Here is a 21,524-nt window from a genome sequence, read left to right as displayed (position 1 = left end):
CGACTTTGCAGGTTGGGGCAGGTGGAGAAATCGGCCGTGGCAGAGCACGCACTTAATGAGACCGACCACGTAATAAAATTCGCCGACACGGAAATTCTGGCTGTAGAGAAGCACTATCACACGCGCTTGTTCAGAGAAGCTGTAGAAATCGAAAAACACGCGAACAGTTTCAACAAGAAAGAGGAAAGCCTTAAGGTAAACGGATCCTGGCTGCTCGTACTGCAGGGAACGACCGTTGCAGGTAGCAAGAGGAGAACCGCACCGGAAATGACCGCGGAGAAGCCCTCGGACGTTGGCGCGCCAGGTACATATAGTCTGCGGCCGCGAGCTCGCCTCCAGTTCACCACCGGCAATGGAGGGTGAAGCTTTGACAATGCCAGCCACTCGTGCTGGCGAAACGTCAGAAAAATCATTAGATGAACGTCGGCCGAAGAACCCGAGACAGAAGCCAATAGGCAGTTTGTCAACAAGTGGCCACGAAAGCCTTAACAATTTTGTACTATAGTTTCCCTTCTCGGTAGTGCCACGTGGCCGTACGGAGCCTGGTCCTCTTGCGGCCGTACGTTCTCGTGACCACTATTGCCAGCAATCAAGTACAATGGTCACATTTGTGCCAAGTCTTCCTGCAATATCGCAGAAGGATGATTCGGCTTCTTGTAGCGATACTACACGACCTCCTTCCATTGGCATGTATGTCGCCTTAAAGGCGTTCTTGTCCAACGTCAACTCATCACGTCCAATCGCAAAGACAGCTAACGCTCACGACCGTTACAGCGTAGATTTAAAGCAAGCTCATACGCATTCTTACAGTGGCGTACTAGCGCCACTCTTCAGCAACTGGCGTGAAATCCGAATGCCGCGCGGGATTAGCCGAACGGTCTCAGGCGCTGCAGTCATGGACTGTGATGCTGGTTCCGGCGGAGGTTCGAGTCCTCCCTCGGGGCATGGGTGTATGTGTTTGTTCTAAGGATAATTTAGGTTAAGTAGTGTGTAAGCTTAGGGACTGATGACCTTAGCAGTTAAGTCCCATAAGATATCACACACAATTGAAGTCTGAATGGATGTCGTCTTTCAGACGCCCACAAACTTTCGTTTATGTCACACATCTTGGTACTGTAATTTTTTCCCTCACTATACATGTACCTGCAATATTTCCAAATAAAATAAAACTCTGAAGTTGCAGGTGTCAGTGTTTCTTCTTTCTTCTCTTCATCCTTCTTCTTCTTCTTCTTTTTAATCTCAAATTATATTACTTAGACTAACAATTTTTAATTCTTTTCCTTCTCTAATATTTTGATTCCTTGGCCTATTCTTTTATTATGTAGCCTTTAACTCTTTTCAGGAATTTTGTATCTTAAGCCTGAATACTGCTTTCTTGATTTTTGGTAATTACCCACGTCTCGCTTCCATAGAGCAGTGTGGGGACTGGAACAGTTTTGTAGAACTTACTTTGAATATCCATCCCAGTTTTGTTTTTAAAGGTTCAGTTAACTGTTCCACATATCCGACTGAATTTACTAAGCTTAATTTCCAAATCTTTCCTGTATCCACGTGTCATCTCACAGCCTTAAAGTCTCATGGGCATATTGATTTTTTCCAGTTTTAGTTTGAGCTATATCTTCTTCACTTGTGAGCCTTATCAAATGATAACCTGACAGTTTATAATGGCTGTAGTGTTTCTGATCTTTTAGATGGTGTAATTGTTCGTGTCTGTAACTGAAAACGTAAACTCACCACATTCAGGTACAAAGCATTACCAAATAGCAGGTTCATGTGACTGAACTCTTTCGCCAGTTACGTTACAGCTCTTGGCATTTTAGTACCTGTGGACGGTCCTGATTTCAGCAGTGAGTGTAGTGTAATATTATGTGGATGGTGTTTGCAGTGACTGGAAATGAACTGTGCCTACATTATTAAATAACTTGTATGTAAAACAGTGTAGTACACTAGTGACATAACAAATGAGGTAGAGCCGTTTTAAACAGTGTGGCCCTATATGTGGGAAGGTGGAGGCTCCAATCTTAATCCAGCCATCCTCATTTATATTTTCTATGCATTCCCTAAATTACACCAGGAAAACGCTGGGATGGTTCTTCCTATAAGGGCATGACCAAGTACTGTTTCATCCTTGTCAAACGATAGCTGCAAGTATGTATGTGCCTATTTATAATAATTATGTTATTTTTGAGTTGTAATACCAGGACGTGTCCAAAATCCTTGTAAGAGCAATGTACACATGAATAAAATGAGTAATACTGCTACCGCTCTAGCCCGTTAAATGTTGTTTCCACAGTGAAAATGGTGAGAACAACAGGAGGAACAGTCAGAAATGATGATTTGTGGCAAGTCTATGTTCTGTATTAAATTTCTTGTTATGATTTCTCCTTGTTGGCCAATTTTATTTACTCAATCAGTCCTTCTGTTTAACAAATTAGATTTCCTATTTCTGGATACAGAAATTCAAACATAATGTAACGTGACTTAAAATTATTTACTCTTAAAATGCATCACTCACTCTGTAATTGCAATATATTTTACCAGTTGTGAAATTAGATCTGTAGAATATTGTTAGCCTTGACTGAAGACTAAAATGGTATGACAGCCTTTTGGTTTGACATGTATCTGACAAGAGCATTGTAAACAAAATTCTTCCATACTTACTCATTTTTATTTATTAATAAGGCTTTCGTTGAACAAGTACTCACCTGTTTGATAAACAAATATTGTAACATTATCACAGCAATAAATTAAATCTGAATACGAGCTATTGTGAAATCTGTGGACAAAATAAAAGAACTTCAAAAAAGAACTTAGAACTGAGAATCACTCAAGACTGTAGACCTCCAGTTTTAGTGAAACTCCAGGCTACAGGCACAAAGATGACAATAGTTGCAGAAGATCAAAATGTATGTAGCTTTAATACTGTAAGATAAGGAAAAAGTAATTTTTTTCACAATGCATTACAACTGAAATTTTATATTTATAATTGTGTAGTATCTAATTACATGAAGTCTTCTTTTGCATCACCTAGTATGTCTCCAATGTAACACCTCCCTCATATGTCCAGGAGTTCTCATAAACTTTAATAAATACTACTTAAAAGATTTTTATGGGGCTGCCAATAAAACACAGAATTTACTATCATATTTTATTTGTGTTATACATTTAGGTGAAACACTCTTGCTACAAACATAATTCTCTGAGTACTTACAAGTGAACTAATGCAGTACAGAGTTAACTTTCAGGTACTTGGGAGATATCACAGTCTTTTCACGAATACCATGGTAGGTTTTAAGTACACTGCATATATTTGCATTACCACATTGATTAAAAGTATGCAATAAAGTACAGTCTTCAACTTACTTCACTATAGCCATTGTAAAATAAAGATAATATTGTCTTTGCAGTAAAGTTGATATTTTATAACTGATGCTGTCATTTGAAACTAATGTTACTGTATAACAGTAATAAAATTATGGACTGAAAAATCAGTTCAGTATATTATACATATATAAATCTAACACTGCCTGAAAATATCTAAAATTATGGTCATTTCCACTTTTAACTCGACAGCAAAAAATTTCATATAGAATTTGCTAACAGCATAAGGTAGGTGATATAATTCCTAAACTATCAGCTTGTTAAGATATTACATGTACAAGATTTCTAGAACATTTTTAATGTAGGTCAGTGAAGAGCAAATATTTGAGTTTTTGAGTAAAGGATCCTTTCATTATGCATAAAATAACGTTTTGAAATATAGTGTTGCTGGTGATGTCATTAAAAATATTGCTCTTATTGGGCATATTTCTTTTGGGAAACATTTAAAAATATAGTAATACCTCAATATTCAAGCTTAACTCTAATAAATGTGCAGTAACCTTACTGGTAGGGTCTAATAAATAAATAGGATTCCTAAAAAAACATTGGTGTGGCATAATATTAAACTATTACAGAATATACTGTTAACAATGAACTAAAATTGAAATAGCCTGTAAGGCTTCTAACTGATAATTAAATTTAACAATGAATATGTTTAAAGCTACAACCAATAATACCTCATAAGCCAATATACAGCTGCTTCAAATAACAGTAACACTCTATACAGTCCACACACAAGACAACAAGGCAGTGGCATCACTGTTACTCTATGTGGCAGGAGCAGTATGAATCCAGAGTGACTCATGTCTTTGACAGGAGATGCACATTATTTCACTAACGTTTGGTAAAATACAAAAATAGTCAGATTATAACATTTAAAAGTATACACTGATATGACACATTTTAAAATACTTATTCAGTAATATGAACAATTTTGATCAGTAGTACATGGAATACCTTAGGTCTTGTATTTTCGGAAAATTGCATAACAGAAACAGATGACATAGCACCATAAGTCACTGAAATGCTAAACAAAGACCTGCGAATGTGGCTTGAACATGATGTGAAGCTGTAGGATTATAAGAGTGGTATTTTACAGATGAATAGTATGGACGGCAAATCTGTAGCATGAAGCTTACACTTTTATGACTGAATAATCTTGAATTTTGAATGAAAAGTGTGTATCCATGTTTGTAATGTAAACAACAGTCTTACAAAAATATATAAACCTCTCAAAACTTTCTGACAGACAAAGTGTGTTACTCTGCCAGTCATATATTACTGCTCAACCCTTGCTGGGATAACTGTATTGCATGTACCTCAAATCTATTTTTCTCTTTTCATATCTTGTATCATTCTAAGTACTAAATGCTGATAACTCAGCTCATTCACACAAATCTACTAAGTCATTTGAAAATAATGAGGCAACCAATTGCAAAACAAAGTTTTATTATCCCTTGACCTAGGTTTAGACATTTCTAAAAATATCTTTTTCAGAGGGAGTGGGACTCGTTACATCACATGGTGGTACATTAGACTATGTAACAAGACCCACTCCCTCTGAAGACAATACGTTTAGAAATACCGAAACCTAGATCAAGGGCTAGTAAACTTTTATTTTGCAACTGGCTGGCTGATTTTTTTCAACCTCTTCATATCTATATAGCTGCTGATCTCCAGTCATGTTTAAGATTTTGAATCTACTGAGTTGTTTGGGCATCTCAGGAACAGAGGAAATAAAGGAGATATGAAGAAGAAAATCTAGTTTTGTCAAAGATTCGTTTGATAACCTCGTGTCACAGAGAGGCTCATCCAAGTATAGTGGAAGACGCTACAAGGGAATCATTGTGCATCAAGTCTGTTTTACTGTTAAAATTCTGAGTGTGGACGTCCAAAGAAAAGTCAATCAATATATTACTTCCTCCTGAGCAAGAATAGGGAGATTCCAGCTCTCACGAACTCTCTCTTCCCACGTGCCATTCGTTACTGGAAGTGGAAAGGTGGAGGGTAAGGACACAAAGCACCCTCCGCCACGTACGATAAGGGGGCCTGTGAAATACAGATGTATATGCAGCTATAAACCATTTCTTCATATTAACCCCACTGCTGGACATTACCTCAAAAATCTCTGCCCAAGTTTTTACAATTATCGTAAAAGAGAGTGATGTGTTCTTATGGGATGAACATCTGGACCAAACAGAAGAGAAGAAGTTTTTTAAATTCTACATGAGACATACACTTTCTGATATGCACAAATGACAGGTGCAGTCATTACTTTATGAATTCATGCTCATATTGACTATGAGTTACGTCCGTCTTGTGCAACGTTTAAAGCCATGTATGTAAACAGCATGACCTCACGCTGATGACGGGCATGTAATTCCAGGACATGTGGTACGTCATCAGGGATACTCCCCACTGACTGACAGGGCATGTACATAGTCAAATGGCTTCAGAAACACCCGAAAGCGGTATAGGTACACCGTCCTATGTCAGACAAGAACCCAGCAAACGGTGGAGACTACCAGATGGTACGAATTTTAATTTCCAGTCTCGTCTCTGTATTTGTTTGATACTGTAATGGATAAATCAAAATAAAAAGACTTACTCAGTCAATTTGTATAAGCTAAGTAATTTTTAGTTCTAAACTTGTTCAATGTTGAACAACATTCTGTCACGTAGAAAGACCATTGGTATATGCAACTAGCGCCACTAAACCAGTTTCTGTGCTGGCTCACCACGGCCTCCAAACAGACGATGCCTGTGCGTCTTCCACCTCTTCTTCTGTTATGTCCATACTCTCCAGTTTGTCATGCGTCAGTGGAACTGAAGTGGTCCTGGCGGTTAATACCGGAGTCTCGACAGGAGACGGCTGCTGCTGGTGGTGGTGCTGTTGAGTCACCGGAGGTGGGGGTGGAGGCGATGGAGGCGGTGTGTTGGCGGGCTGGTGTACCGGCAGAGGCGGGGGCGGAGAGCCGCCACCCCCGCGCTGCTCCAGGTGGCGCACACACGCGGCCAGGTGGCGCAGCAGCGCGGCGCCCGTCTCTCCCGCCCCCGGCGCCGACCCCGACCCCTCCGTCTCAGCCGCCGTCGCCGCCCCCGCCAGGTACTGCGACACCTCGGCTGCGCAGCGCGTAAAACCGGCGCGGAACCTGTCGGCGTAGGCGAGCTCCGGTGTGAGCGCGAGGGCGTGGTGGCGGCGCAGCTTGTGCAGGTGGCGCACCGTCAGCTCCAAGATGTCCGCCTTCTCCAGCTTGCTCACGTTCTCGCCCTCCGCCTGCAGCGCCACCACCATCAGCTCCTTCAGCTCGTCCAGGCACCTGTTGATGCGAGCGCGCCTCTTTCGCTCCAGCATCGGCTTCATCACCTGCAAAGGCGAAACGACAATGTTCGTTAGCCAACACATCGTGCATATACAACAGTGGCACATGTCTACTGTTGACAGTGGTGGAAATCAGTAGAAAGGCAGTAGTAAAATATATGAAGGATACATGTATCGAATATATTATAAAAGTAGCAGATACATATCGACAAACAATCATGGCGGAATTACATGGTTTTTATTTCATAATACGAGTAACATTATAAGGCGTTTGCATTTCCTATAACTGAAAAATCAGTATTGATTATTTTAGACAAAGATAAACGGCGGAGGGTCGAGTCCTCCCTCGGGCGTGGGTGTGTGTGTTTGTCCTTAGGATAGCCGGCTGGTGGGGCCGTGAGGTTCTAGGCGCTTCAGTCGGGAACAGCGTGACCGCTACGGTCGCAGGTTCGAATCCTGCTTCGGGCATGGACGTGTGTGATGTCCTTAGGTTGGTTAGGTTTAAGTAGTTCTAAGTTCTAGGGGACTGATGACCTCAGATGTTAAGTCCCATAGTGCTCAGAGCCATTTGAGCCATTTTGTCCCTAGGATAATTTAGGTTAAGTAGTGTGTAAGCTTAGGGACTGATGACCTTAGCAGTTAAGTTCCATAAGATTTCACACACATTTGAACATTTTTTTTAACAAAGATAAAAAGTCCAGTTTGTTTTAGAAGAGGAGCAATTTTGTGCTAGAAGGAGAAACCACGTTCATTTCCGAAAAGGAAACATTCATTTCCGAGGAGGAAACTTATTTACTTTTTGAAGAGGAGTTTTATTAGCTTTGATAGAGAAACGTATTTTTTGTTTTCGGAAAGGGTATCATGTTTGTGTTTGGAATATGAGTTGTTTCCTTTTGTTTCGAAGTGGAACCATAGTGGTTACGTTACGTTGCAGAGGAGTGCTACACTTCACGCCTTCACAGTGAGTAGAAGAGTTTGAGGATCTACACAGAAAACATCATCTTTGAGAGAGGCAGGCTGGGCTAGAAGGAGAGACCAGAGGTTCCAATAAAAATAAAAAAAAGGCAATATGGTAGAGAGAGATGTCACGAGTTCCACGTCATAAAGTAGGGAACAGGACCTATTACTATAGCTAGACGAACAACAGGACATTTGCTATCGGTTTTCTGTGTTCCCTGTTGTATGATGTGGAACTCGGAACTTACATTCCACTGATGACATAGAGTGGCAGTCTTACTTCCTTTAATCTATATTGTATGCCATAAGATGAAATTCTATCATTCCGAAACCGGTTGTAAATAATAAAATATTACTGATTCAACAACTGTTCCCGTTTCAACATTCTGTGAAAATTGGAGCCACAATTAGAAAAGGAACAACATAAAATCAGGCCAAAAAGGTCAGCAAGTCAGCAAAAAAAATCTTGTGCCCATCTGTTGGTGAGAGATACTGGGAGAAAGTTGACGGTCTAGTCGGACTGTTCTTTGGTATCGAGAGGGTTATTGCAGGGTAAAAAGAGGAAAGACCTGGAAGTGCCTGAGAAATAGAAGCGTGTCTGAAGAATTCATCGGGAAGACTCAGATGCTGTATAGGTACTGAAAAGCTATGTGTGATTTGGCAAAAGTCATTCTTTCTGATTTCAGATCAAAAGTGGAGTTCAACAGACTAGAACTCTGTCGCCGTTGTTGTTTGTCGTTTTGGATGACACGATAAAGAACATCAGGAAGTGCCATGCAAAGCTTCATGCCGGGCTGTTACTGCTTATGCCGTGGCCTGTGGGAAACAGCGCTGAAAGTACAACTGAATCAGGACATAGGGAATTTCTTTAGATTTTTGTAGTGTGGTGATGTCCTTATACAGTACGCCAAGCATCACTGTAGGTTTTCTGGGCTACTAACATAACTGCCGATTACCTTCGAATTGAGAAGCGAATACATTACAAAATTTATCCGCAGGAGGTATCTTGATGTTATTGTGTTGATGATATGACAGGTTTTGCTTCATGAAACGTTTCTTTTCTGTTAACGGGCAGGGTGACATCCTGCTTGGAGATATTCAGAGCAACCTCCTCACAGACTGTACATTTGCAATGAATAGCTAGTAAAAGCAGTGTGAGGCCTTGCAAGAGGAAAACAGCGCATAATCCGTTAGAAACGAAGTTGTCTGGATGGTGACATTTCGAGAATTGTTTCTCACAAAGGTAGCAGTTTAAACTAATCGTAATTAACATCAAAAGATATCGTGGAAATGTTCGCTTGCAGTACCTGATGAAGACGACTATGCCAGCAATAAGACGTTATTCAGAAGCATGAAATTGTCATTCCAGCTCAGTTGCAAGAAATAATATATTTTTCCTCAAATAAGTGTTTTCGTCTAGTCGTGTACGGATTACTAACAATTTCTCATTATTTCTGCAACAAGTTCGATTGTAAGTTAATGCTTGCCCCTCACCCTGAAAAGTAGTCGGAATACTGTGAGAGGAATATGTATCATAAAAATAGGTCCATAGAAACTTCCAACTGACTCATCCATTATTTGAATGTCCCTTAGCCACGTCAGCTTGTATCTCGTCTTTTTTTTCTTTTTGTTTATTTTTTTCCCACCTCACTAGCGTCCTGTAACGTCATCTCCACTTACACATGGCAAATGAAATGAGAAAGTATTACAATCGGACAAGTGCTGTGTTATTACAAAACATTTCCCATTTAGCGCCTATCATAGGGGTAAACAGGGAAATGTCACATAAATCGCTTTTACGTGATACTCATTAACGTAAAATGCGGTTGTACGCCGAAATAATGTCTCCAACAACAGGTCGTTGGACACAAACATTTTGGCGTCGAGCTGTAATCACATGTCACGCTTTACACGAATAAGTTGTTTTATAGTGAGAGAATTTCAGTTTTCCAGATTGTCGGCTAATAGCTTAAATACTACCTTAAATCCAACCTATTCTACATTTTACACCGAAATAAAGACGTACGTACAATTTATATGAGGAACGTGCTAATATCTTTGTATGTTTACCATTTCTTTGGAAGTCTTCTCGGGAAGCGGATTCTGCGGGGCAGGCATTAAGCTGTCAAAGTGTTTACGGGATGACGTAATTTATGTCTTCACAGCGGAAAAAATTACTGCGAAAAGTTTAAGAGGTAACAGCTATTCATCTGCAGGTGTTGTTGCAGACTTTTTTAAAGTATAGTTATTAAAATAACACCTAAATTTTCCCTCTGTTGAAAGAAGAGGACATCCAGATTATAAAATTGTGAAGACAGTTTGACATTTTTTAAGAGCAGCCAGTAGCTACAAAAAATCGCCAGGTCAATTACTTGGTCGTTCTGTAAACTTAATACGTTTAAGACCGCCAGCAGTAAATCTGGAAGTTAATTTTTTTATGAAGTTTCTGGAAGCCCGTTGACCACAATGAACTTTTCGTCTATAAGCGCACAAAAAGATAAGAAGAAAAACATTTATGTCTGTGCTATAATAACCACCACATAGTTCATGCGTCACCTGTGCTTATTGTACCACGCATTATTTCGAATTCCTTGTTTTTCTTTACTTCCTTTTTATACCAGTCTTCAGTCAGCTTTATACTAGATAGCGCTTACTGCTGCATCTAACGTTTTCTGTGGGTAAGCTGATAACGTAGCTTACTGATCCCCTCACTGTTGAGTTCAGACTTGCATGACATATTAAGTACAGCAAGTACTATGGTCTATACTTTGCCGAAAAGAGCTAACACGTGCGCATCACATACCTATGAAGTGGTTACCTCTACGGTAATTTCAATTGAGAATGAAACTACCGTCTCTCTCTTTCGCAACAGAGAAGTCGTCGAAGATGTAATAAGAAGATGTTATGAGAAATTATTGATGGAGTGAGTTTTCAAAATATCTGTAAGTATCATCCGAAGTAGCTCTGACATATGTCATGAATATGATGGTTGAGGCTACAACGGAATGATCGATATTTATGCTCAAGAATTTCAATATAAGAAAGGGTTGGTTACTTCAGTGTATTAAGTTTTCGATGGCCATAGACATTACAGTAAACGTGCTGAACAAAAATGATTAGATATGATCAAGTGTGACCTGCACTTAAATGCAGCATTAGGTAATGTTACAAAATATTACTATGTGCTGTACGCTGCCGGCCGAAGTGGCCGAGCGATTCTAGGCGATCGGGTCTGGAACCACGCGACCGCTACGGTGACAGGTTCGAATCCTGCCTCAGGCGTGGATGGGTGTGATGTCCTTAGGTTAGTTAGGTTCAAGTAGTTCTAAGTTCTAGGGGACTGATGACCTCAGCAGTTAAGTCCCGTAGTGCTCAGAGCCATTTGCTGTACGCTTACAAAAAGTGTTAATGTGGTGTGCGTGTAGATGCCACCTCTTTGACTCTAGTGGTGTGAATGGAAGCCTGTTGTTCAACAATCCGTGGATATAGAGATCGTAATCGAATGAGCACTTGTTCAGGTGTAATAGTAAACATTTTAATGTCCAATATTAACCAAATTTGGGCCATCACAGACAGCAGCTTGATCAGCTAGCTCCACAAGAACGTCTACGTTATTGCAGATTCTTTTGTAATACTTTTACTTTCATAAAGTCAGTGTACCATGAGCGTGAGAACAACATATACGATATGTTGTAGAAGCTATCCTATTGTAGGCCTACATATTTCATAACTCTATGCAACTTTCCTCGTGTTTCGTGACATTTCTTTGTCACTGGTGGAAGAAAAGTATTGTTTCAGCTTGATTATTCACCGCCATATATCACCATTAATTTTGGATGCCTCACCTCCAATGGCTGACTAGTAGCTCTAAATTTTACTCTGCAATCGCTTTTACCTACGCAAGTGACTCTTTTTGTTTTTTCATCTGACTGTAAGGGAGCACAAGACGAGTAAATGAATAAACTGGATTAGAAAATATATCTACTCTGGCGTGTCAAAGCAAGCGCAGTCTTACACACAGTGTTTTTAGACAATATCTGGTCAATATACAGCTCCAGTCAAATGGTATGGTAAATATAAGAACCCAGAGGATCTGAAAAGTATATATTTGGATTTCTACCGTGATGTTAAAACCATGCACATTTTTTTACTCATTACTGAGAGCCCAGAAATGAAGAAACTTAGGCAGGTACAGAAAGAAAGTGGACTTCAACTGATCCTTTGGCAAATTCCGTGAAAAAAAGATTTATGTGAAATTAAGCAGTGAAAGAATTATCTTCTTTGATTTCTTTGGTTTGCTTCTACTAGCTAACTGTAGAATTAAAGGTGTATAGAATTCTCCTAGTTGAACTATTTTATTTTATTTTGTTTGCAGTGGGAGTATCTGAGTAACCAACAGGAGAGGGGAGAATGGTACCAGAAGAAAATATATCAGATAAGTTTCATACATTCTCATTTTTTCAAAGATTACTACGTAAAGTCAGATTTTGTTATTGCGTCAACCAACAAAAAGATATATCTTCCAGTTTTTTTCGTCTTTTATGTGGTTCGGTGGCTCGGAGGTATGATGAAAATTAGTGCGGCTGTGCAAATTTTGAGATTTTACGTTCTTATGCTTGCAACTTACAAGGAGGGAAGTTTTGCTCTCCTTTCAGACAGATGCATGCTAAAGACGAAGAGTCGTTTATGTTAGTTGATGTATATAAAATGTTGTCAATGTTCACTAATTTTAATCGGCATATTTTACTGAGACCAGTAAGATGCAAGTTTACACCGACAAGGGGAAACCATGCAGAGGAGGAGTGCTTGTGGCAACAATTTATTTATACGTCTGTTTTTCCCCCGTAACATTTCTCTGATTTCAGCCTAAAGAAAAATACCGATTTTTGTTTCTATCAAAGAAGATGAAAGCACAACCAGTGAGGACAACGAGAGCAACTGCATTGAAGTGGTTTGTTAAACAGAAAGTCGATTTAGCTGACGCCGACGAAGTTTAATATGGGAAGAAGAAAATAACAACGAAATAATAAAAGTGGTAAAGCTCTCGAGTTCGATCCTCAATCAGTCACACAATATTTGTCTGTCACTTATTTCTTTCACCTCTAGCAATGTTCATTATATGAAACATGTCGCGTTTCTCAGTGGTTCGGAGCGTTCGTTAACTTACAGATTTCCCTATAATTGGCTGCTCAAGTCCCTTCGGACATTATGCTTAGTAAAACACTGTTGTATTCAAAGCAACCTTCGGGTTGACGACAGCTTAAACTCTTTTACACTCATTTATACACTTTTCATCGTTTAAACACTGAGTTTTTAAAATTTTGAACACAAAAATTTCGTTGATGTGAATTAAGAGTTCGGGTGTACTAAGAACAAGAATCACTTCTCAGAACACATTGTTCACGTACACGACTATGACGTGATTATAGCTGACATTATCAGAAGGTTTTTCAAGTAAGAGTATGCATTCAGGACCGTGCAACGAAAATTGAAACCAAAAGTATACAACTGGCTGCCTGCAAGATCGGGTGTCTTGGACAACTACGAAGTATGGCGCCAAAAGAAAGGCAAAGCTCTGGCATTTAACGACCTATAGTCAAGAGCAGCTTTTGTAGAAGATACGCTGCTCAAAATCGTTGCCACCTAGATAACCGTTTCAGGAAGTTTAGTTACGTGGGATATGCTTTTTAAAGAAATTGTTCCAATCTTACCACTACCTTCATGGGGCATCTGATAACGATACCCTCACGTATGCCTCGAGAAACAATAGCTTCCGGTTTCTAAACCGTCTTTTTATTATCGTTATTTAACAGCTGTTCCTTTTATTACACTCCCGAAACGCGTCATTTTCCATGTAAAACACAAACCGAAAATGAAAACGTCCAAGTATTTAAGAAATTACTTCTGAAATACGTGTTAGTGTTCTGTAACAACATTTTCGTGGTCTTTATGGGATACTTCTGGTGTCACAGAATTTTTACCGGCACGGCACACATGAAGGCAATGCGAGAAATGCCTACAGTCTTCTTTAAGATCCGTTTCAAGCGAAATCAACTTACAACCGCCTATCTTGACGCCACATGCCTTTCGATCCTGTATACATAATGTATACTTGTCTTGTTCAAGTGACAGTGCAGTGTGTGGATGGAATAATTTGATGCTTTTACGACATGACTTAGTATAATTCTCAATGAAAACTTTTTTAGTTATTAGAATACAGTAACTTTCATAAGTTTCACTACATTTCGTAATATTACCTTAGTATTGTATTTTTAATGTTTTTTAATTAATACAATGACTGGGTACATGACAACTGCGTGACCAATGTTTGTGTGTCATGCGTTTTACTTTACAGTCTTTTTTATCCCGCTTTTTATACCTTTTATCAATCCATACGTATGTTACATTTATTTTAAATACAGACAATTGATGTTGGATAACAGATTAGATCTCTCTTGTAAGCTTGATGATTTTGTAGATATGTACAGGCGCACGAAAGTGGTGTCAATGAGGCACCGAAACTGTAAGCGTAATACAATTATTAAATAAAATTAAACGGTTTTTGGTATCTGTTTTCTTCGAACTGGGTGTATGGTTAATGCTGGTAACTTGTTTATGCATCGATATCTTCAACGAACTTCTTTTATGTAAGAGTACTTCTAAAGCGGTAATTGAAAGTTGCTGAAAAGATGTAAACTGGTGGTAAATGGTGATTAAGTGTCCCTTTACACGTTCCCCCCCCCCCTCCCCCCCCCCCAAAAGAAAAGAAAAAAATGCAAAAGCGGCCAAGGTCCTATTGCTTTACAATGAGCATGTCGAGCTATCAGGTCGAATCTGCGTTTTGTTAGCAATTTTAAATTTGATATTTACCAATTTGCCACTATTTCTGTGCAAGGTTTAACAGTAAATTATAGGAATTGTCCCAGCAATTTCTGTCAGATGCCGTTAAAGAGCGTAGAATATAAAATAGTTGTTCCAGTTTCACGGTGAATAAAAATGTAGCAGCACTATTAATCACAAAGCAAAAGATTCAACTTTTTTACTAGGTCTAGTAAAGAAATATTAAAATGTTTGCATTAGATATGATAAAAAAAAGTAATTATAACAGTTCAAAGTCATGCCACATAAACACAACACAGCCAATACGATACTCAGGTCCCAATGTCAGCAACACAATTTAGAAGCCACAAAAAACGTTTAGTATTTCCTGGCGATGACCTATTCAAACCGGAAACCGATTCCGTTTTGCGAAAATTTATTTAACAGTCTTATTATTGAAACTTCCTGGCAGATTAAAACTGTGTGCCCGAGTTCGAGTCTCGGTCGGGCACACAGTTTTAATCTGCCAGGAAGTTTCATATCAGCACACACTCCGCTGCAGAGTGAAAATCTCATTCCAGTCTTATTATTTATAATATTTACCTTTAACCAGCTTCGACCCTTTAAGGTCGTCTTAACACCTCGTTGTTTACATTGCTACATATGTAGCTTGCTGTAGACATGCCTGTAACCACTTCCACGCAGTTGCTTAGTACTGACGTCATTCTTAGCAAACTGTGTAGTGCCGTTTCGTTAAAACAAACACAGTAGACTATTGGTTGACTGCTGACTTAATTTCGTTATGAAATACCTGTCTTCAGACACAGATTCAATTTTTCTGAAGGAGAGAAATAAATCAATAGATAAATTTATATCTTGGTGGTCATAGTGGTCTTTCTGGGTAACTTAACACAACAAAATAAAACAGTATCAAATGGTATTATCTATCGACTATGCTCAAAATAGCGTTCTATATTAATTGTCAATGTACAATGACTTTTCCAGAATTTTTTCTTGTATTCAAGACTTCCACTTTTAAACGTGTTTGCAACGCACTTTTCGCCGAAGTGCGGAGTGAGCTGCTGTTTGTATCTAACGATTTATATTAGACGCTCACATATCGATAATTGTGACGAGAATGTGCTATCGTTGATTATCAACTTTGAACTGTAAAAAAACTTTTTGTTCACACATTCGTGGTCCTTCCCAAATATCACTGCAATAGTGGGTGTACTGAAATCAACAGTATAATACGAATAGGCTTTAAAGGAGTTACTCATAAACAGTCAGGTCATGTTGAAACGCATTGTTAAACTCTAAGATCATTCTGGTTCCATGCCCAGGAATTTCAGGATTTACACAGTACCATAGTAATTAAAAACATCAGACACATGATCAGCAACTCGTCTTATTAACATACTGAAGCCTCCCGATGATGAATATTCTGGTTGAAACCGACAATGGCGTCGAGCAATATGTAATTGTAAACAGTCATGAATTTAGTGGTTACTAGTTGTTCCACTATATTTCCACACAGAGTACCATCAAACTGTGTAGAATTATCACTGCGTATGTCTTTATTAATTTGACCTTATAACAAAAACAAATTTATGTAGATTTCCTACTATGGCAACGTTTCGGTAGTTATTTTCTAATATTGTCTTTTTATACGGTGTCATGTGCTCGAGCGTGACTAATTATTAATCTATCAAGAGCGTTGGCGCAAAACCACATGCTCTGAAGTGGTTCTGATGCATATCAAAGCACTCAGTACGATCATACATACGACTGACATGAAGAAACTCATTGAACGTAACTACTAGTGGAAACTTCAGCTTTTTTTTAAAGCTGCAAAGACAATGTTTTACGTATAACTTAAAACGAAATGCAGTTACTCTGAACGAGCCACTGGAGACTACGGCTTACTTATACCAAAATACGAGAAACATATCTCCGAACAACTGACATTTTTTTAAATAAAGAAAAGTCGTATTTCAATCGCCAAAAGCTGATGATTCCTAATTATTGATTTACAATGTGACCCACAGATCATATCCAGGTATTTCACTTAAAATTATTTTTAACAGCTTGCACAACAATATCAAAACTGTGGCAACACATAACACATAAGTCATGTTACGCCAGCTGTTAATCAACGTCTATAGATACTTATTAAACTCAGCTTTAACTTTTTCGTGTGGAAACAGTCGACATACTGGCGACTGCACAGCTGATATCTTTATCAAGTCGAAGTAAAGACGTATCATTATTTATTAGCAGATTTTACCTGTTGAAACGTGACGTTTTTGAAATAATTACGAGCTATGGGGAACTACCGTCACGAGATTAGGTTGGTGGAGTTCGGAGTAACCCTGTATTTAAACCAGTGGTGTAAAATCCGCGGCCCGGGGGCCGTATGCTGCCCAAGCAGAAGTGAGCATCATACGATATGTAATTAAAAAATTCCATAATATTCCGTTGATGTGAAGTTATGATCAACCGAATATTTTCTATTTGTAACTAGCGCCACACGATGCTTTTCTCTCATTGGTCGATCTTTTATTTCCCTCAGCGGTTATTGTTAGTGGTAAGTGCGGGCCAAAAGTACTCGCCTTATTCCAATGTGAGCCAGGTAAGCTAAAATGGTGGACACCCCTGATTTAAAAACACTGTCAACAGCGTGCAAAAAAATCGTCAGTACACACTCTAACTCAACTTTATTTTATTTCTGACGGCACCAAGCGTTTCGATGGTCGTGCTATAAGGTGACAGTGGTAAATGTATACACCACTGACAGGCAGCTGGAGTTACTGATACTAAAATGTAGACTTTCACGGCCGGAAATATCATGTCCATTATAATTATCCGAGCTGTTATGCCGTGGTCGGTTGAGACAAAATTCATCAACCGACCACGGCATAACAGCTCGGATAATTATAATGGACAGTTGTCATACCCAGAAGAATTTTGTTGACTGAGACGTATGTCAAAGGCAAATTCGTAGATCTAAATAAATCTTAATCTACCTGATGATGATGTCATAACCACCGAAACGCGTAGTAATGTTAGAATAAAGATAAAATTGTCGTAAGCTATGATATGATATCTAATGAATCGCAGTTCATTACGGAAGACTGAGACGTATGTCACAGGCAAATTCGCAGATCTAAATATATCTTAATCTACCTGATGATGATGTCATAACCACCGAAACGCGTAGTAATGTTAGAATAAAGATAAAATTGTCGTAAGCTGTGATATGATATCTAATGAATCGCAGTTCATTACGGAAGACTGAGACGTATGTCACAGGCAAATTCGCAGATCTAAATATATCTTAATCTACCTGATGATGATGTCATAACCACCGAAACGCGCAGTAATGTTAGAATAAAGATAAAATTGTCGTAAGCTGTGATATGATATCTAATGAATCGCAGTTCATTACGGAAGGCGAACATGTCAACAGAGAGGTGTTGGCACTGACCTTTCTGTACTGGTAAGTCCTGGAGATGGGCTGCTCCTCGTAGTCGGAGGTGGGTGGCGAGGCAGCGGCGTGGTGCAGCATGCCGTGCTGGTGCTGCGCCGCGGCGGCGGCGGCGGCGGCTGCGGGCACGACCAGGAAGGCTTGGCTGGCGTCGGGCCTCATGGCGGCTACTGTGCGGGCAGCGCAGGCGTGCTGACTGCTCGGGCGGCCGCCGGCGTCTGTGTCGGCCCGCGGCGGGCAGCACTGCACGGCAGCGGCTAGGCGGCGTCCCCGCCCCCCGGCCAGGTGTGGCGTGCAGCCACAGGCCAGGAAGAGCCGCCGCCGCCGCCGCCGCCGTGGGAAAGTCGCCGCTCGCCGCGTTCCCACACACACTGCCACCTGTGCCCGCGCTCCTCCCCCCCCCCCCCTTTTCCAGCCCCTTGTGGCGCGTTTACGCACACGCGAACGGCAGCGCGTCGCCCCTACACGGGATTCCTCGTGCACACGACAAGGGCGCTCCTATTCCGCCGGCGTGCGTGAGGCCGACAGACCTCCCCCTCTCCCTCCCCTTCCACCCACCCAGAGGCCGCGGGCACGCACTCTGGCAGCACACGACGCGCACGCATCGCGCGCCTTGTTGCGCTTCCTCCGGCTCCGGCTCCCACGTGTGTATTCAGTCCCTGCCCTCCGCCCCTCCACTTTCCACATCCAGCGGCCAGCAATGCTCCTCACTCAAACAGTGGCGTGGCCAACACGCGCGTCCTTGCTTGCGCGTGGCCTGCCGCCCGTCTCTTGCAACCTGCCAGGCAGCTACATATTCGTCCTCGGTTGTCTGCTGGCTGCAGCTGAAGACCGTTTTAACAAAGCTCAACAAACCCATTTAACCCCGTAATGGCGTATTTTTTGCTTACAGAAAACTAGGTAGAAGATTTTTCAGGGTTTTGCCTATGATGCATCATGCTGAAAATTTTGCTATTAAAAAAAAGAAAGAGCGTTAAATTTTGCGTCGAATGACCTACTTAAATGTCAAAATCGGTGCGGACATTTGTCCACAGTCAGTTGTCAAAGTTCGTTCATTTTTACCAACTTGGTCAAAAAGTCAGCTCCAATGCCTGTAACTCAAATTCGGCTAATCCAGACGAGAAATGTCAAGTTATAAAGTCGTAGAGCATGAAGTTTCATGTAACAAAAGGATCTAGTTTTGCAGTTTTAGGCATTATCAAGCGTTCATAAACTTGAAAGCCAAAGTATTTCCATTTTTTTAAAGTCAAAGTTGTTCAGATGTTCAAATGTGTGTGAAATCTAATGGGACTTAACTGCTAAGGTCATCAGTCCTTAAGCTTACACACTACTTAATCTAAATTATCCTAAGGACAAACACACACACCCATGCCCGAGGGAGGACTCGAACCTACGCCGGCATCAGCCGCACAGTCCATGACTGCAGCGCCTTACGAAGTTGTTCAGTGAAATGAAATTTCCATTGAGAAGACATGTGTTTTCTCTGGATATTATCTTAATTTCCTTCGTTCACATGCATTTTTATAAATGTGTATTTTTATTCAGTTCTATGCATACCTTAAACGGTACAACTAGGTTGCTAAAATGAAAACCAAGTATACAGTAATATAAAAATTTGTACAAATGAACCAATAAAAGGGCATTACAATATTTAAAAAAAACACTATTTAAATACCAGAAAGGTGTAACATGACAATACCACGTGAATCAGTGTATGAGCTCTTACTGCTCGAATGTGTGCATGCCCCCTCAAAACATTATCCAACGTTTTTTCAGCAAATATTGTGGACAGTAAGTCTCTCGAGGCAATTCCTGCCATTATTATACCGATGCACCCCAAGAATGACATCAGAACGTGAAACCCACCTAATCATTCAATGACGTGTTTTAAATCACTGCCTGAAACCCACCTAATCATTCAATGACGTGTTTTAAATCACTGCCTTCATTTCTTACAATACCCATCGCCATCAGCTAATGTGCCTGATCAAAAGTCACTAAACAGCAACTTTGAACGTGTTTTATACAGTTTTTACCTGCCGGAGTGGCCGTGCGGTTCTAGGCGCTACAGTCTGGAACCGAGCGACCACCACGGTCGCAGGTTCGAATCCCGCCTCGGGCTTGGGTTAGTTGGTTTAATTAGTTCTAAGTTCTAGGAGACCGATGACCTCAGCAGTTAAGTCGCATAGTGCTCAGAGCCATTTTTATACAGTTTTTCAATACTGTTAGAAGAGATGTATACGGCATATTGTGTCGTACAAAGTTAGAGGATAATTTATGAATGGAGAGCACATCATTTTCGAACGAACCGACTGTCGGTGATTTGTGGCTTCTTCCATGAATCTGTTCCACTTTGGCACATTAATGAATTTCTTCTACTTTCCATAAAGCCACAGAATCTCGTATCCAGAGAGCGATACCTTCAATCACTTAGGGTCGTCGGAATTGACACTTCTTATAATAATGCTGTTTAAGCCAACATCATTTGCTTTTTGATAGGTGATCAGCTGAGGTACGCCAACTGTAGACAAAAATTCGGAAGCTGAACGTCTTCTCTCCTGATCAATGTCATTGTCGGACTCCATAGCTGCGTAGGGAGTGACTGCCATGATTCATCCCACGGAATCGAAAGTATTCGACGCATCAAACGAGCAGATGTTAAAATCAATGTCATCAAAGATGAACTGGATGAACCCTTCAGTGGTTACGTTAGGATACTCAAGTCGTGCAGTCGAGGACATGTCAAATAGGTACACTTCCACTTACGGACCTTCTAATACAATTGTACTAAGAGCGTCGCCAATACGTCGAATCTTTTGTGCATGAATGCACTGAGCCGAATCAACAGTGAAGACAGAAATTACCGCGCCCTTACTGCAGAAATCATTGCATGTGACAAAGCAACACACTTCCCTTCCATTTATCTAGAGTTCCTCGTTTGTTTTTCGAAATAATGACTCAAAGAAATGGAGCAATGATTCAGGGATCTGTGATTGGACATCTTGCAAGAAATTATCATGTGTGGACCGGAGGGGGTGGGGGGATACTGCAATCTGCCAGCACCTGTGTACCGATGTCTTCACGAAGTGTATCTGCAGGAGCGCGTACAATTCTCAGACGCTCTTCTCGTGTATCTGATAGCTTGCTGAGGTAGAAATTATCAGACAGTATTTTATAGCCTCTGCTTTCGAAAAACGCTATTTTGTTCTTTTTACGTCTGTCAAAGATCATTACTGGTTCACATACTTCAATTAGAGTCTGGATTTTATTGTTTTTTCGTCTGCTTCCCAGCCATTCGTGATTTGGTCCTTTTACGCCTGTAAAGTAAACTGGCACTCCTATGATAGTTCGATGCAGGACGAAATCTGCTCCATTGCTTCTTCTGTCTGTGTGGATCCAGGACTTCCTTGTTTTCCTCAACCCCTGACTGGCTGGTAAACATACCTCTGACGAAGCCTATGACATGAACGTCCTTAGCACAAAAGGTCCCCATTACAGGTACGTTACATTACGTCGTGAGCCCACTCTTCATCTTGCTTTTCAGCTACCTCAATAATA

At 40.4% G+C, this 21,524-nt stretch overlaps 1 protein-coding gene across 1 annotated transcript; it reads right to left on the bottom strand.

Moving 5' to 3' along the window:
- Positions 1-3,134: 3,134 nt before the first annotated feature.
- Positions 3,135-18,172, bottom strand: LOC124594087 (enhancer of split mbeta protein-like). The gene is made up of 2 exons (XM_047132437.1): positions 17,967-18,172; positions 3,135-6,748 (listed from the first exon to the last, which is right to left on the bottom strand). Exons 1-2 carry the CDS (start codon positions 18,126-18,128, stop codon positions 6,116-6,118), a joined length of 795 nt encoding a protein of 264 aa, XP_046988393.1. The 5' UTR covers positions 18,129-18,172; the 3' UTR covers positions 3,135-6,115.
- Between the last annotated feature and the right edge of the window lie 3,352 nt (positions 18,173-21,524).

This window comes from Schistocerca americana, chromosome 2, assembly GCF_021461395.2.
Source record: "Schistocerca americana isolate TAMUIC-IGC-003095 chromosome 2, iqSchAmer2.1, whole genome shotgun sequence".
In the NCBI taxonomy this organism is placed as follows: Eukaryota; Metazoa; Arthropoda; class Insecta; order Orthoptera; family Acrididae; genus Schistocerca; species Schistocerca americana.
Note: the sequence above shows the minus strand (reverse complement) of the source record. Positions and strands in the feature narration are given on the sequence as shown.